General features: G+C 49.0%; 9 protein-coding genes; 5 read left to right on the forward strand and 4 right to left on the reverse strand.

Annotated features, from left to right (window-relative positions):
* Positions 1 to 506: 506 nt before the first annotated feature.
* FFUJ_11661 (uncharacterized protein) lies at positions 507 to 1,956 on the forward strand (the record flags this gene model as incomplete). XM_023570584.1 has 4 exons in its annotated part: positions 507 to 783; positions 835 to 1,094; positions 1,171 to 1,292; positions 1,344 to 1,956. 4 exons carry the CDS (start codon positions 507 to 509, stop codon positions 1,954 to 1,956), a joined length of 1,272 nt encoding a protein of 423 aa, XP_023437675.1.
* A 225-nt stretch (positions 1,957 to 2,181) lies between these two features.
* On the forward strand, positions 2,182 to 2,844 carry FFUJ_11662 (uncharacterized protein; the record flags this gene model as incomplete). Its single annotated transcript, XM_023570586.1, has 1 exon — positions 2,182 to 2,844. One exon carries the CDS (start codon positions 2,182 to 2,184, stop codon positions 2,842 to 2,844), a length of 663 nt encoding a protein of 220 aa, XP_023437676.1.
* Positions 2,845 to 3,109: 265 nt separating this feature from the next.
* On the reverse strand, positions 3,110 to 4,279 carry FFUJ_11663 (uncharacterized protein; the record flags this gene model as incomplete). XM_023570587.1 has 3 exons in its annotated part: positions 3,110 to 3,446; positions 3,493 to 3,980; positions 4,037 to 4,279. 3 exons carry the CDS (start codon positions 4,277 to 4,279, stop codon positions 3,110 to 3,112), a joined length of 1,068 nt encoding a protein of 355 aa, XP_023437677.1.
* Positions 4,280 to 6,254: 1,975 nt separating this feature from the next.
* FFUJ_11664 (related to multidrug resistance protein) lies at positions 6,255 to 8,059 on the forward strand (the record flags this gene model as incomplete). XM_023570588.1 has 2 exons in its annotated part: positions 6,255 to 6,807; positions 6,855 to 8,059. 2 exons carry the CDS (start codon positions 6,255 to 6,257, stop codon positions 8,057 to 8,059), a joined length of 1,758 nt encoding a protein of 585 aa, XP_023437678.1.
* A 59-nt stretch (positions 8,060 to 8,118) lies between these two features.
* On the reverse strand, positions 8,119 to 9,099 carry FFUJ_11665 (uncharacterized protein; the record flags this gene model as incomplete). Its single annotated transcript, XM_023570589.1, has 1 exon — positions 8,119 to 9,099. The coding sequence occupies one exon, from the start codon at positions 9,097 to 9,099 to the stop codon at positions 8,119 to 8,121; it is 981 nt and encodes a 326-aa protein (XP_023437679.1).
* A 265-nt stretch (positions 9,100 to 9,364) lies between these two features.
* FFUJ_11666 (uncharacterized protein) lies at positions 9,365 to 10,366 on the reverse strand (the record flags this gene model as incomplete). The annotated part of the gene is made up of 1 exon (XM_023570590.1): positions 9,365 to 10,366. The coding sequence occupies one exon, from the start codon at positions 10,364 to 10,366 to the stop codon at positions 9,365 to 9,367; it is 1,002 nt and encodes a 333-aa protein (XP_023437680.1).
* A 310-nt stretch (positions 10,367 to 10,676) lies between these two features.
* FFUJ_11667 (uncharacterized protein) lies at positions 10,677 to 11,849 on the reverse strand (the record flags this gene model as incomplete). Its single annotated transcript, XM_023570591.1, has 1 exon — positions 10,677 to 11,849. The coding sequence occupies one exon, from the start codon at positions 11,847 to 11,849 to the stop codon at positions 10,677 to 10,679; it is 1,173 nt and encodes a 390-aa protein (XP_023437681.1).
* An 824-nt stretch (positions 11,850 to 12,673) lies between these two features.
* FFUJ_11668 (uncharacterized protein) lies at positions 12,674 to 14,692 on the forward strand (the record flags this gene model as incomplete). The annotated part of the gene is made up of 1 exon (XM_023570592.1): positions 12,674 to 14,692. One exon carries the CDS (start codon positions 12,674 to 12,676, stop codon positions 14,690 to 14,692), a length of 2,019 nt encoding a protein of 672 aa, XP_023437682.1.
* A 784-nt stretch (positions 14,693 to 15,476) lies between these two features.
* On the forward strand, positions 15,477 to 16,301 carry FFUJ_11669 (uncharacterized protein; the record flags this gene model as incomplete). Its single annotated transcript, XM_023570593.1, has 1 exon — positions 15,477 to 16,301. The coding sequence occupies one exon, from the start codon at positions 15,477 to 15,479 to the stop codon at positions 16,299 to 16,301; it is 825 nt and encodes a 274-aa protein (XP_023437683.1).
* Positions 16,302 to 16,360: the final 59 nt, after the last annotated feature.

Consider the following 16,360-nt stretch of genomic DNA (forward strand, 5'->3'; position numbering starts at 1 on the left):
ACCGTTTCGTTTTGTTATCTAAGTGTCGTTTTTGAAGTGTGATGATGAACTTGCAGGTAAACCATTTGAGGATGCTTCGCATGTCGTTTATATACTGAAGAATACCCAGTGCTTGGAGTGAATGAAGAGAGCCTTAGATAGTTCCATTTTGAACTAAATTTCCTTTTCTGGAAAGACTGAGGCTTTGGTGACCCTCTATGCCACGGGTTCGGATTATCAATCAACTGATTGAAGCCCATACCTTTGATCTTGTTTTCCCGTTGAGGTTAGTTCCACTGGCGGGTCTGATGCCACAGCCCAGAATGCCTAGTCTACCAATCAATCTCATTTTCCTAAAAGAGTATAAACTGGGCCCATGATCATCCGTCCCACTCAAGCCGCCGCCGTCTATCTTCACAAGTCATCGTGGCATATCCTGGACCATTCCATCTCATTTTCCTCTTTCATATTTAGAGCCTGCAACAAGATTTCGCTGTGACTGTCCGCTCAAAGCCAGACAAACGAGCATGGCACCATCGTTCACCTTTGTCAACGTCAGCAACGCCCCCGGTCTGGGCCCTAAAGAGGCCAAGCAGATGAGAGGCCATATTACCAAGACGAATTTTGCCAAGAGGAGACAAATACTAGGCCAGCAGAAGAAGAAAGCAAATACTGCTCAACATTCAAGTCCATCTTCTGTCTTGGTTAAATCGGACGAGCGGCAGTTGCGGCATGAGCTCAAGCCAGTCGGTCATAGTTCACTCATCCGCACAATAGAGCCTACATACTCCCCCGTCGAATATTGTAAGATGCTTATTAAAGAGTTTCGCATGTAGCGACTAACAGTGACTGTAGTGCTTTGTGAGTACCGCGCGCTTATTTTCCCCGCCGGCCTCGGTTCTCCCGGATCAAACAGAGAAGCAGACTGGATTGCCCTACTGCACTCCGAGCCAGCCCTGGTCGAAGCATCCATGGCCATAGCCATAAGACATTCACCCAGGCTCCAGAGAACCCAAGGTATCTATGAAGCGTCCGTGCGTAAAGGAAGGGCCATCAAGATGATCAACGAACGGCTCGACACGCCCTTGGGATTAACCGACGGTGTCCTCAGCGCTGTCTTCACCTTAACCTTTGCAGAGGCAAGTAACGATAATTGAGAACCATATAAATCACTAACATATTGTAATTCAGCTTCTTGAGAGCGATTCCAAAGCAAGAGATGTCCATATCCAGGGTCTGGCCCAGATGATCAAAGTCAGGCGTTCATTGGGGAATACAGCCATCCCATCGTGGTTCGGGGATTTCATCCTATAGTATGTCAATGAGTATTTTGCCCATAGTACTCCTATGCTAACAATTACCAGTGATTCAATCGGTCATACAATCCTGTCTGCCAGCTACTCCAATCTACCTCTAATCGACGCTTTGCGAAACGAAGACGACCCTAAGCAAATGGACGTCGCAGCAATTCGATCCGATGTCAACGATTTGCGTCAACTAATAGATAAATATCACTCTTCCACGACCCCAAAGAAGGATACAGCAGCCATCATTAGGTATGAAGTTCATCGCTTACAACTGAAAGTGGATACGCTGTTGGGAAGCCAAGAACATTACATTCGCTCTCTACACGATTCTCTGCAGCTTTTTCTGTCACTATTATGGCCTGTAGAAGGTCGAGGATCGTTGGATATCAAGGCTGAGAACTTGAAGTATGCGCTGCTACAGCCCCATATCAGGCTCTGCTCCTCGATGCAACTCCTGGTTTGGCAGCTATTTGTCGGTGCAGCTGCTGCGGAACCCGCAAGTGAGGTTCGTTCTTGGTATGTCATCAGATTACGAGAGGTTGTAAGCGCCATGAGAATTGGGGGACAGAATGTTGCGATGGAGACTCTTGCAGCCGTCTTCGCACCTGATGCTCGGCTATTGGAGAAGTTCAAGACGGTTTGGGATGAGGTCTCATTTGGGCAACAATAAATACTAAATCCCTATTACTCTTTCTAATTATTGCGGTCTTCTTTTGAGCATTCCGTAAATTGCCAGGGCAATCAAAATAAGCAAGAAATTCTCTCTGGGTGCATCTGTTTGATTAACTCCACTGTCACTCGGCGTCACGTGGAGCAGCCCGCGACGAGTCAATAACCGATAAAGCGAATCTGTCGCTTACTTCGATTTATCCGGATTTCGCCACTGACACCCACGATGGGGTCCAACTCAACCACTCAAGCCCAGGCATTCCCTGCTCAGACGACATCGGTTCCTACGACTTTGATATTTGATGGCCAGCAAATAACCCTGGAGAATGAACCGTCAATACCTCTCTACCGGCTTAGCCGCACCATAGCCTGCAAAGTTCAGAAGCATTGCAGCATAATATTCGAACAGATCGAGGTTGTCGAGACATCCCGTCCAGATGGGAAAGGTTCGGGAATACGGCAGCGCCCTCATGATCTGTATTACCTTGTGAACTCGCTTCTCATGCTGCAACGCCAACACGATACGCCAGCTTGTTACCTCACCGCTCCATCGCCTAAGGCCTTGGGTAATATCCAGGTCGACGTCTATAATACTCCTTCACAATGTCTGGGATTCAAGGCGATGCTTAACGCCGACAGATCAGCAGATGATGTCCAACTGTTCAAAACCGATACTCAACAAATATTGTTTGAGATGAGGCCAAAACTAAAAGGCGGTCCTTATCAGTGGATAGATGCAGATGGGCAGATAGCTGCATATGAATCAGGTCGGGAGGGGGATCACAAGCTCGTAATTCAAGTACCATTGCAGCAAGACGTCATGGATGCCCTAGCAGCACTATGGACGTTGAGACTCTGGTATGAGCATATCCACAATCAATCAGAATGACACTAAGGTCAGTAATATGTGAAAAGCTTGATTGGTCTCAACTCACGCACGTACAGGGCCATACAGCTCGCCAAGCTAGTTCAGAACAGCGCTTCCTCAGAAGAACTGCTATGTGGACGCTGTCTGTCAAGTGAGACACGAACACGCAGGCGACTAACAATGGTTCGGGAAAATGAAATAGATATGCATTTCTCATAAATATCATACATAGAATTAGATTATAGACCACAGAGGAACTAATATGCACGGCTTGATATTGTGGCTTCTACCGCTCAACATCTCCCGAACTGTGTACCTCGAACGCGACAGTCTTATTAATGCCGATCTGTTTGGTGTCCATCTCATCAAGGTCAATATCCGAAGAAGGGTTTCTGTGGTCCCTGCGACTGATGATGCGCTCCTGTGAACTTGTCCTGTCGCCGGTCGACTCGCCTCCCCGGACTTCGACAATGTTCTCGCCTTGCTGGGTTGTGAGGATGATATCGCCTCCACGGCCATTCGCGAACTGCCGATGTGGATAGCCACCAGGCTGGTGTCGGCTTTGTCCTGATGAGCCGTAAACTTGGTTATGAAAAACAACCTTTGATGCTAAGATGTCGATGCTTGGGTTGTCAGCGTGGTGATTTGACGTGAACAAGGTAAACCTACATCATCATTACTGGGAACATGCATTCCATACTGTACGCAAACCGATCAATCTGTGAAGCAAGATTTGTCGCGCTTTGTTCAGCGTTCTGGAAGGAATATGTGACAGCCCGTATGATGCCCAGCACTGCAAGAAGTGCCAGTCGCACCTCGGTACTCCGCATCAAGTATCTGAACAGACCAGCCTTGATAGCAGCACTAAGGGACGTCGACTTCGCTGAGCTGAATACTCGAAGGAGGAAGAAAGAGCTGAGGCATTCCAACAGCGCGATGAGGATGAAGTATCCCATATGGAGATGGTTGATCAGTGACTGATCGGTGTCGAGGGCGTTCATTATTCGTCGGGCTCGGACGGCTGCAATAACCACGCGAATACCGGAGACGGAGATGATCATGAACCAGAATCCGGTGGCGAAGATGATCCATTGGCGACCGCGCAAGACTCGGCTTAGGATAATATAACTGTAGAACGAAAGGCCAGCCTCTTGAACCTGCGACAGCAATAGATTAGCTCGAATGGAATATTATGAAGCCCTTGTCAACGTACCAGCCATAAAACATCGGCGAACACGGAGGCTACAGCCTTGGTCGTAGTAGAGTTACCCTCTTCATAAAAAGCATAATAGCAAAGCCCGTTGGCTATAGCGCCAGCAGCAGACGTGACGATGGGAACGATAGAAACAGGACCAAAGCTCGTGATGCCAGCGACCATAAGACCAAACAAAACATTAGCTATCCCGATCGTGCTGAGGATCGACCAGCTCAGCTCGTAATAGACAGGGTCGACCATATTGAGCGTGCGATGGTCGTCGTGTCGAAAGTAACCATGGTAAGTCGGGGAAACCTTGCAAACAAAGCAAAAGGGAAAAGGCACGACACAAACGAGGGGCGGCTAAGCTTAATATCGGACTGCCATGTCACAACGGGCTTCTTTACCCCGTGGAGGGATTCCGGGGTAGACCGATCTGGAGTGTTGGTGATCAGTTAGCGAAAGGGGGGTACCCCAGAGTGGACTGATTGATCCGTCCATTTTGGGGGAGAGTGACAGAATAAGCTGAATTATTTGTCTGCATGTTTCAGTTGACTTTGGTGAGATATTTAATGGGGGATCCCTCCGCACTCAGCTGGCGGGACATGCGTCGGGTCCGCAGAGGCGAAGAGAAGACCAGATGAAGGAAGATTGGATGCATCAGCAGGGAAGAGGTTGTTCTGGCCAGTTGCTGATTGAAGCGCTAGAAAGGCAGGGGAAGCTAAAGCGGCAGCAGACCCGGCCGCTAACTGAAGGTGTTCAGCCACTGTTGGTTGCTATTTGCCAGCAGCTCACGACCAACACGACAGTACGCGGGTTTGCATTTCTCCACCGTTGTTATGCGCTGTGCCTCGCTGAGTGTGCGTTGCATCCTGCGCGTGGAAACCTTTTTTCCTTGTCTAGCCTGGATCCTTCGTCTCTCTTTTTTTAATCCCTGGCACTGGCTTTTGTTGGTCCGGAGTGAATGCTGACACCGGGTGGCTTGGTCGGGATACCCGCTGAAGAGTTTGGAGTCGTGCGACAAGGCGTTATTTCCCAACGTCGAACCCAACTGACTCAATCTGTCCCGAGGATGGAAATTGAAGAGTCTGTGCCTCTTGGTCTGTGTTATTATAAATAAATTCCGATTTGACAGTTTGCGTTGAAACGTTTGATGTGATGTGATGTGATGTGATTTGATGCCGAGAGTGGCTTCTCCAAAATTAATTTAACCCCCGCTGCAATCTTGGTGACATGAAGTTTTACCCTGAACCTCATATTCCGTCTGCTGGAATTTCGCTTTTACCCTTTCAGACCTGAATTTGTCTCACGTTTGGAACGAGGTACTGTATACCATGGAGTATTATATACCCAGTGATAGAAAACGAGCGCCCTTTAATGTTTGGCAATGCATCCATCCTGACAGGAGATACTGTTAACTTTGTTGTCTCTGAAGCAGTACAATCCTCTCTGGGGACCGCCAAGGCTGAAGGATTTGCTTCATCCCAGAATCTTTATTCCCTGTCTCAGTCGCCGGAAAACACTCGACACTTCCCCGACAATGTTCTCGAAGTACGGAGGTTCGTCTCAAAAGTCTTTGCCGAAGAAGACTGTGGCTAAGAGACCCACCTTTAATAAGATACCAGAAATACATCTAGCGAGATAATAGATACTAATTCTAATTAAATTATAGCAGTTTTAACCAGTAAAATACTTAAAGATTCTCCCTAAATGCCCTATAACTATAGGGGTTTAATAGGGCAGTCCCTCTGTAAGCTGTCTCATCTCTTGTATACCTCTGTACCTGACAGGGATTAGCAATTGTGGCGTAAGTTATCTTAGGCAAATACTTTTGAGACGAACCTCCGTACTCCGTATTGTTAACGTTATGCGAAAAAGTGACATCGCCAATGATTCCCAATACGACCTCGGTAATCGACGGCCAATTCAATTGAGCGAGAGCGGGTTTCTGTCCGAGGATAACGGGTCCCATCAGATCAACTTGGATCAGACGTATTTCCGATCTACTTCCGGATCTTCAGTCGGAAAGATCTGCCCGCGACGACTCCATTTCTTCTTATCACCAAATTGTCATTGGTAACGTATGACGCACTCGAAGCCCAACTACCGTCGAAATGTGGGAATTCGTGAACTATTCGACCCGCTAACGTTATCTCCGTGACAAATCTCGCCAAAAATGTAATTTTTAAAAGCAAAGTTGCCTCCCGCATTGCACTTTTTTTCGGGACAGAGAAAGATGCAATCACTTCTGCAGTATCGAAGGGCTGGCGCTGCGGCTCAGGCACAGATTGATCGTGATATCGGCAAGGCGAGACAGCATACGGCGCCGAATGCTGGACACGATGTTGAAGCTGGACCGGAGGGCCGAAAGTCCTTGGATGAAAAGGATGAGCCAAATCCTGGACGGTTACCACCAATCATGGAGGCCAATACTTATGCTTCCAGCGATGAGATACCCGAGCAGTCGCTGCAGCAGACTGTGACGGCTCAAACCATTCGACAATGCATGTCCGGAGGTATCGCTCTAGGCCAGGTACTCACGGGAATCAATGTCCAAGATCACAAGAACGACAAAGGCCACGATGGAAAGATTTTCGTGGTCAACTGGGAGGGCCCTGACGATCCTCTTGATCCTCACAACTGGTCTATCGGAAGACGGATTGGTGTGACTCTGCAGATCTCCATCATTGCTCTTTTTGTCGGAGCAGCATCCGGAATTGATGCGACTGTTCTTCCTCAGGCTGCAGAGTCACTCGGAGTAAGTGAAGTTGCTGAATCGCTCGCGACAGGTATGTTTGGCCCTCTCTCAGTCCCCAACAGAAGCTAACATTTCCAGGCCTTTACTTGGTTGGGATGGGCCTCGGCTCACTTATAGCAGGCCCCTTCTCCGAGACCTTTGGCAGAAACGCAGTTTACACCTTCTCCATGGCAATCTTCATGATCTGGATCATGGCATCGGCACTCGCGCCCAACTTCGGCGCCCAGATCACCTTCCGCTTCCTGGCTGGCTGCTCAGCTTCAACACCACTCGTTTGCTCCGGAGGTTCAATAGCAGATATGTACAATAGTCTCGAAAAGACCTGGGCCTTCCCTCTGTATGCCGTTGCTGGCTTTGGCGGTCCAATGCTGGGTGCTGTCATGGGCGCTTATATCGGACCTTCAAGCACAGTCAGCTGGCGATGGACCGAGTGGACCATGCTCATCGCATCAGGACTTATTCTTTTACTTGTCCTGCTTTTCATGCCTGAGACTTACAGCCCGCTTCTCTTACAGTGGAAAGCTGCTCATTATCGAAGGATCACGGGAGACGAGCGGTTTCGATGCCAGCATGAGATTGCTGATGCTAGTCTTTTCAGCAGACTAAAAGTCAGCATGACGCGGCCCTTTCTGATGCTGACTGAACCCATCATCATCGCCATGACGCTATACATCAGTGTTTTGTACATCGTACTGTTCACTTTCCTCGTTGGTTGGCCATATATCTTTGAGAAGACGTATGGCCTCGATCAGGGACTCGCCAACATCATCTTCATCGCCATGTTCCTCGGAACGCAGATCAACTTCGCTTTTGTCCCTATCGTCTACCGAAAGACACTCCGAGCGACCAAAAACCAGGGAGACGGCCACTTCAAGCCCGAGATACGTCTCTGGTACGCCATGCTCGGTGCAGCTGCTGCGATCCCCATCTCGCTTTTCTGGCTTGGCTGGACCAATTACTCTAGCATTAGTATCTGGTCGGCCATCTTCGCTGTTGTTCTGTTCGGATACGGAGTCACGGGTATCTTTATCTGCGTCTACATGTACATCATTGACTCTTACGAGATATACTCGGCATCAGCACTCACGTTCGTATCTTTGACGCGTTATATGATCGCGGGAGGGATGACGGTGGTGGGCATTCCGTTTTACGAAAACATGGGTACCCATTATACATTGACTATCATGGCATGTTTCGCAGTGGTATTGGCAGCGATTCCTTACGTGCTGTACTTTTACGGACACAAGGTAAGGGCAAAGAGTAAGTACGCATTCACACACTAGACAGACAGCCATCCACGCTCTCGGATAGAATCGTATTTATAGTTAGAAGGCACCGCAACTTATTCCTCGGCCAGTTTCTGCAACAAGTTGTGCAGCTTCTCGGCCACAAACATAGGGTTATCAAGTTGAATAAAATGGCCTGCATTTGGCACCTGAATAGGGCCCTCACTTCTCTCTGAGCTCGTCAGCTTCGCTAACCCCTCATTGTAATGGTGCCAGTAAGTATTCATGTAAGCCTGTACAGCCTCTCCAGGAATGTTGAAGTCTGTTCCTGTGCGCTCCGCAAAGTAGTTAAAGTCATGGCCCAGAACAGTGATATAAGGGTCTTTGCCATCAACTTTGGGAAGAGCTGGTGAGTCTGAGTGACCAAGCAGTTGAGTAAGGTTCTTTCGGCTGAGACCCTCTCTGGAGCCAACACTTGGATGAAAGCGCTTTGCAGTCTCCTCTCGGGCGACACGCAAATTGTCTGCTGTGACGCCCGGTGGAAGACTGGCAGGGTCGAAGCCCTCAGCATTTGGGTCAGGGAAGACGGAGACAAAGTCCGTGTCTGTCAGGACGCTGTCGAGAAGAATGGCTCCAGCTACAGTACCGGGGTACTCAGCGGCGTAGAGACGAGTCAGAGCACATCCAATCGAGTTTCCAACCAGTAAAAGCTTGGAGCTATTTGGATCATCGATGCTCAGTCTATCTTTCAGGATTTGAGTAATAAGCTGTCGAATATCTCGAACTACAGCCATACAGTCATGAGCGTGAGTTGGGTCAGCAGCTCCCTCATCATTGGGATCACGATCAGTGGTCTGGCCCTGTCCGAAGCGATCAAAGGTCAACATCGCTGGAAGACGCTGAGGATAAAGTTCTTTGAGTTTGTTCATTGTTGCAATCCATCCTGCTTGAGGTGCGCCAAGGCCATTGACGAAGACGATGAGAGTCGGGTTGGTAGCCTTCGTTGCTGTAGGAGCGGTGAAGCTGTAGGAGAGTTGTGCACTTGGCTTGGTTTCCAAGCGGATGAAATCGAACTGAGGAGTAACCTGGTCTGCCATGATGATCCTGAGGCTTTAGGGGTGAGGGGAGAAGTGGTGGTAAGCTGGAAGTCGGTGTCCTTTAAATATTTCTGACCGTCAGCATTGCTGACGTCATCTGTGTGATGATGAGGATTTAGAACTTGGAGAAACATCCGTTAAATCCGACTGAAGCTTGTGGTAATGTTTCTTAGCTTTGATTGTATAGTTATGTAAATAAATGCATTGGGGAAAAGGTATCGCCTCGGTATCTTGGCGAAAGCCGAAATGACTGGTAAGCATAGCTTCATAAGCCAACAGCATCCAAGGTAGGCTGAGTATTCTGTTCCTCTTCTTCTCTTCTACAAGCAACACAGTGCCCATCCTCATCATTGAAGTGCTCATCCATCTCCTCCTCACAGAGATCATGTGGCTCATTGGTCTGACAGCCCTCGCATCCCTTCGGCTTGTAAGTGCAATCTTGAAGCTGCGTTGTAGCCTCGTACCAAGCACTGAATAGTGTCGTATCGCTTTCCGGGGTTGGATCTGATGACCCTTGCTCCTCCCTAGCGCAGATGTGCAGAGTCTTAACAAGTTCGAGGTTTTCGATATCAGTCTTCTGAATGAAACCCCAGCCTTGTTCTCCCTCCGAAGTACGCCCGAACATCGGTGACTCGGAGACGGACATGGTGGGAGAGACGTCCGGATCAAATTTGACTTGCAGAAGTCCATGGTGTATCACGTCTTCCCATGAGGATCGACCTGCCGGTATGACGAAGATCCAGCTCTTGTAACGATCTCCAACATTCCGTCCGTCCCCAACAAATCTGGGCCATTCGCACCAAGACGGGACGATATGCGGAAGAGGTTCTTTTCCTTGTATCTTTGTAGCCAACAATTTTTCTGCCTCGGCTTTCGACAATCCCGTCACCGCGTCATCTTTCATCTTCTTGGCGGCGTCTTTGCGAAACGCTTTCTCACGGCGGTGGTGCTCCATGCATTCTTCCACGGTGTCAAACCCCGTGTATACATCGACGCGAGGCCAATGGTTCCGAGCATTGCCCCAGCTCACAACAGCACGAGAATTTAAAAGAGAAGAACCCATAGCGTGAGGATCAAACTCCGGTTTACCCAAGCAATACAATTGAATGCTTAGCTTCACGATGGCCGCGTTGGGGCCAGCTCGATCAGTGACGACATCGTAATGGCGACCTGCATGGTCCTTGAATTCACCATGGCTGGATTTTCCAATGAACACTTTGTATGGTGCTGCCCCGCCCGTAGACGGTCGTCGCTCCGGACAAGTCATTGTGTTAACTTGTAGAGTTAAAGGATGAAGAAGCGTGAGTTTACAAGCAATAATTAGCGGTGAAATGGGGTTTATTAGGCTCCATAGGTACCAACCCACAAAACTAGACTGTTCCCCAAAGAAGAAATCACCGATCTTACATGCGTCACTCTAGGGCTACTCCACGTGTACAAAATTATAGTAATTTTGAGGAGTTGACAATATATTAGTAGATGAATGGGGTATCATTACGCTTCAAACCATGAGATTCTCAACTGTCCTTCCTCCACCACCAATCTGTGATTGAGACAATCCTTTCCTGCCCCATTAATTACTGAGAATCCTTCTCCCGATACAGTGGTGGTCCAGGCCGGAGCTCGTTATAGCAGGGCAAACTCTCCTCTTCAACGTGATCTGAAGCCCTCGCAAAGTCGCTCAACACGACCCGATGCTCAGATCTAAGGATGCGACCTACTCCAGTCCTGACAGATAGATCTGGGTTACCTTGGGGATAAGTCTCCTTCATCAGCTGTAGCTCCAGCACCAGGGAATGGGTGACTGATGTATCGCCGACATCGCCGGTATCTTGGGTGAACCTGGAGGCCTTCATAAAGAAAGGAAACTCCATGCTGAGCGTTCCTGCATCGTCGTCTGTGGTCCACCCGTCGTAGAACGAGGATTCGCCTAGAGTAATTGTCTTCTTTTGTGCGTGGCTCTTTTCATCTGCTTGGCATTCTTGTGCGTGCTGCGAACAAGCCACAGCGGTGCTCTTGATATTCTCCTGAAGCATCCAAGTGCCCTTACATACTCGCCAGAACTGGATGTCCTCCCCATTGTCAGGACAGCTTCGAAGGCCGGTCATAGTGAGTTTCACGTGATTCTTTTCACTGGGGTCAAGGACAGGATCGAAACTGCAGTCGACCTCGATTCCAGCAGCTTGGTATATCCTAGTTGATAATAAAGGTCTGCTAGGCACTGGTATTGATCTGGCGACGGGAAGGGTGCGGTTGAGTGTGATCATCTCTGGCAGTTTTGACTGTGATCCTGTTCGCCGTACGGAGGCTATGGCTTGGAATTCATATGTGACAGAAACCAGTGACGTGTCCATAGAAGGAGGTGTGTAACTCGGTACTCGATAAGAGAATCTATATGCATAACTGTCGCGGTCCAGTGAAGTCGTCGTTGTGATGAACTGGCAACGCTTGAGCTCCGATATCTGGTGCTTACACGCCTTGCATGCTCTCTTAAAAGGTTTCTTGTGAACTAAATGTACTCGCAATGTGGCAAAGAGGTTATCAACTTCGATGGTCTCTTCAACGTTGAAGAGTAGTGAACCCGGGATAGTAGAGCCATCGGTCGCATCATCATTGACAATGACGATAGGAGAGGTATCGATTTGGCAATCTAGAGATGCAGGGGGCTGATTTGGTGACTTCTGCGGTCTCTTCTTGAACAGCGGAGGAGTCAGTGACTGTGGCCTGATCAACTGGGATAGGCCTGTCATGATGTGATGTCGGTAGTTGCTGATAGTGCAGGGTTCTGCAGGTCAAGAATATCCGGGGAATGAGAAATGAAGAACAGAACAGATGATTAATGCTGGACGTCGATTATAAATGCTTGAGAAAGAGTGGTAAGAAGAATTACAAATGAAGTATTGCTCATACGATTTATTGTAAACGAATAATTCGGTCATGGTGACAGAGATCCACCGTTCAATGCCCGGTTCGAATTGCCAAGAAGAGCTTTCACTCACTTTCGTGATGATTCGATGTGAGCTTGGCATAGACACTAAGCCCTTTGCGGTAATTCATACCGACATCTCATGGTCAAGAGATCGACCGCGGAGTTCGGCAGCTCTCGATACTTCCATTCAGGCGGTCATCAAACACAGCGGAATTAAACATTTGCAAGGTAGACTTCGTCCAGGAAGGGGCCTTGGCCTTCCTAAATTTAGATCTCATCGGGGTCTATCAATGTTTTCTGGACAAGTCTCAATCCAAGAATCTGCTCTGGAAGCGCGAAGCTTTCCCGGATGTGCAATGCGAGGCACATTCGGGAGCAAGCTCATTGTATCCTCCACCCGCGCCCTTCAACTGACGGCCATTAACCCCAAAAAAAAAATCGGGATGCCTTCCACCGTGTTGGTCATATATGGCGCCTTGATTGATGAATTGTGATTGACACAATTTGCCATCTTTATTGTCAGAACCGTCCTTTGTCACCAGTGGAGCATCCCCCAGGTCAAGTCAAGTTAGCGCATCCAATGCGCTATTCCTAAACAGGCTCATAACCACGACGTGATCTCAGCTTCGCGTTGACAAACCAATTATGGGCACTTCATCACTCAACCTCACCTCTTCATCACTGCATTCCATAATAACGTTACCTCCGCATCGGTATGATCTGACCTCAGTAATGTCGGATGATCCGTCCCGTTCTCCCAGCAAAACAGCATCGGGCCAGCCCCGCAAACCCCGGACAAAGAGCTTCTCGGGTTGTTGGACATGTCGTGCCAAGCATGTGAAATGTGACGAAGCCAAGCCGGAATGCAATCGCTGTCAGAAGGCGGGTATTGAGTGCGAGGGTTATGGGGTTAGGATATCGTGGGCTTCGGTCAGGAACCCGACGACCTTTAGAAGAGGAGGGAGGAAGAGAAAGGCTGCGGCAAGACTACGCCAGTCGAGAGACTTGGAGTCCATTGGGGAGAGTGTCTCTGAGCAAGATGGCCATTCTTCCAACAGCCCAGAAGAGAGTGGCAATGGTGACGGTCCTCTGACTGAGGGACCTTCTGATCTGCCGTCAGAAGACCAATCTAGCAACACGCCATTCTTCCTCGATCAACACTTCCCTCTCGACCAAGGTCCTTTCACTGGCCATTTGAACACGCGAATATTCCATTCGTATGAGCTTCTGGGTCAGGGCTTAACAACAGGTCCTCCATATGCCTCGCTTCAAACTTCGCAGCCTCAACTTCCCATTCTGCATCTGTTCGACCAGAACTCCATTCCTCAAGACCACATCAATACTCACAGCACGTCAACGCCTGTCAGCCTTGGCGATGTTAGCACAGGCTCTTTGCCATTGCCCGGAGTATCAGATCTAATATCTCACACATCGTCTCCACTCGATACCCCAAGCCAAAGACGCAAGATCACGCGTCACCTCGATATTCTTCCTGATCCGGCTCTTCACTGCGAGCTTCTGCAGCACTGGACGCTAAGTCTTTGCGACTCTCTGAACCCAGTACCTGGCCATCTCAATCCTTTGCGGAGCGCCATGCTGCCTATCGCCCTAGAAGGCAGCCGCACGGACTCGGAAAAGTCAACAGGCGCTACGGCATTGTTTCATTTCATCTGTTCAGCGTCAGCATTCCATCTCGCAATGAAGAGAGAGTGCGAAGAATCAAAAGGCTCTCTGGAGAACGTTGCTTTAGAACACCACAATATTGGCATTACTCACCTGGCCAAAAATATCCAACTTTCCAAAAACGGTGCTGATTGCGTATCACTACTGGCGTCCATCATCATATGTATCTACAATGAGGCTGTGACGCTGCCGACGACGTTCTGGCGGTTACACTTTCGCGGCGCTGTTGAATGGGTCAATCATATTGATCCGCAGGTTTGGCACAAAAGTGACGCCGCTTCTGGCCTGTATCAGATGTTTCGGAGTATGGCTACTGTCGTACAAGCGCAGTTACTCTTTGACAACCAAGAAACCTCATACTGGAAATTTACCAATGACTTTGGTCCTCAGCCTGAGCCGTATACGCTGTATGAGTCGTTTGGTCTTCCTCAGCCAGTGTACGAAGGTCTTCGCGCGATGAATGCCCTTCAAATGCGGAAACGATCCTCTACTGAAAGTGATCCGTCTGCCGATGAACTAGACCGACTAGAGATGGAACTTTATCTATCGGCACCTAATAGACCTGAGACGACAACGGCAAAAGACTATGCCGATCTGATATACCATCACGGCTGCATCTTCTACTACGCCGCCTTAATTCATATGAAGCGCAATTTGAAGGACATGCCAATGGATGCGGTGCGTCCGCTTGTTGAGAAATCACTCACTCATATTGAAGCCCTGCCGACATGCACAAGTCAACGCTTTTCACCAATGATCTGGCCCGTTGCTATTATAGCATTTGAGACAGGCGATACGACAATGCAGCAGCGAATGCTTCATACTCTCGCGTTCTTTGAAGAGAGATCAGAGCTAGCGATCTGGTCACAGATGACGCATCTCGTAAAAGAGCTATGGGCTTTGAGGAAAAGAGAGGGTGCTAACATCAAGTGGCATCAAACGGCACTTGGGAGTATGAGTGATAGCTTCATGTTGCTATGAATAGGCACCGATAACGCTTGTGACGTGGCCATAGCTTCCCGTTTATCGGAGTCGTGCCGTCCCGTCGGTGCGCGCTCGTCACCAATCGCTCGTCCACGTTATGGATTCTTTTACGTGGATTCACCTGAATTACCCCAACGTGATGCAGTCTTTCCCCGCAGAGAGAAGTCAGATGTGTCGTGTGTATTTACAAAAATGGAAGCTCGAGCGCGATACTCGGGAGTTGGATGCCGTAGAGTAACCAATTGAGAAGTGCTTGATACGAACCGCCGATAAATGTCTCCGGCGCACGTTTCCGTTTGTCAATGGTGACAGAAATCCCTGTACAAGGTTTTCTAGCCATTCCACGAGCTCTGTCCAAGCACTTGTACCTCTCAAAGTTTATTCTCAGTGGCCCAAGGTCGCAAGCCAGAGCACAGATTTCGTCGGTACGCCCTGAAACAGAGTTACAAAGCAGCCAGAAAATCGCAGTACTGCAACAGTAATTGAAGCGCCGTAGCCAGCTGAATAATTGGCGCGTTAAAATCTCACGGCCTGTGACGTTGAGCGGATCTGCCACGTTTGCAGATCTTTCGTGTTCAATTGCCGAAACGGGTTTACGCACTAACAAGCCTTGACGCGCCTCGATGGGGCATCAAAGTCAAGAATTTTTACATGAATAATGCCGAAGACGTTGATGTCACTTGGTGGCCAAGGAGGTATCTTCTGGATATAAAAAATGGATATCCCATGGCTTTGATCTCCTCCACATCCTCTCCACAGAGTCATATACATATACACCAAAATGTCAGGCAAAATCATCATCCACGCAGTCAGGCACGCCCAGGGCTATCACAACCTGGGTGAAGAGTTCTTTCACCTGAGGGACCCCGCACTAACGCCATTTGGCCAACAACAATGCGTCGAACGACGAAAAGCCTCGTTTCAGGATCAGTCCAAGTTCAAACTCATCGCATCATCACCTATGATAAGGACCCTGCATACCACGAGTCTAATTTTTGATGATGCCATTCAGACACAGGAAATTCTTGCTATTCCTGAGGCACAAGAAATTTCTGACCACGGCTGCGATATCGGAACAGATCCTGCTCTTCTCAAGGAGATGACGTTGCGGAATGATTGGCCCGTTGACCTGAGTATGGTACCTGAGGGCTGGAACGATAAGAACCTTTATGGGCCAAACAGTCCCGTCACAGGTGCTTGCGCAGCACGTGCTCGCACTGTAAGAAGAATACTCCGAGAAAAGGGCATGGCTTTGAGTCAAGATACCAACGAGGACATCCACATTGCTCTTGTTGCTCACGGAAGCTTCATGCACTACTTCAGCAACGACTGGGAGAACAGCACCACTGGGTGCGGTACAGGCTGGAAGAACTGCGAGACAAGGCGATATGTGTTTCAAAACGACGAGTGGGACGAGAATGCTTGGCTGGTCGAGACTGAGGAGAGCAGATTGGCCCGTGGCATGAAGGGTCCCGCTCCATCGGCAGAGGAGCAACGGAGGTTGTATGAGAAGACTATGGTTGGCTGGGTCAACCAGGGGCTGCCGGATATCAGATATCTAGAAACAGCTTCGGTCATGCCGATGCAGGAGCATTCAAGGCTGTAAGATGCACAGTATATGGATATGGTTTGCATGTGAGGAATTATAGAAGCGGCGGATGAGAG

Source organism: Fusarium fujikuroi, chromosome FFUJ_chr11 (genome assembly GCF_900079805.1).
Source record: "Fusarium fujikuroi IMI 58289 draft genome, chromosome FFUJ_chr11".
Taxonomy (NCBI): Eukaryota; Fungi; Ascomycota; class Sordariomycetes; order Hypocreales; family Nectriaceae; genus Fusarium; species Fusarium fujikuroi.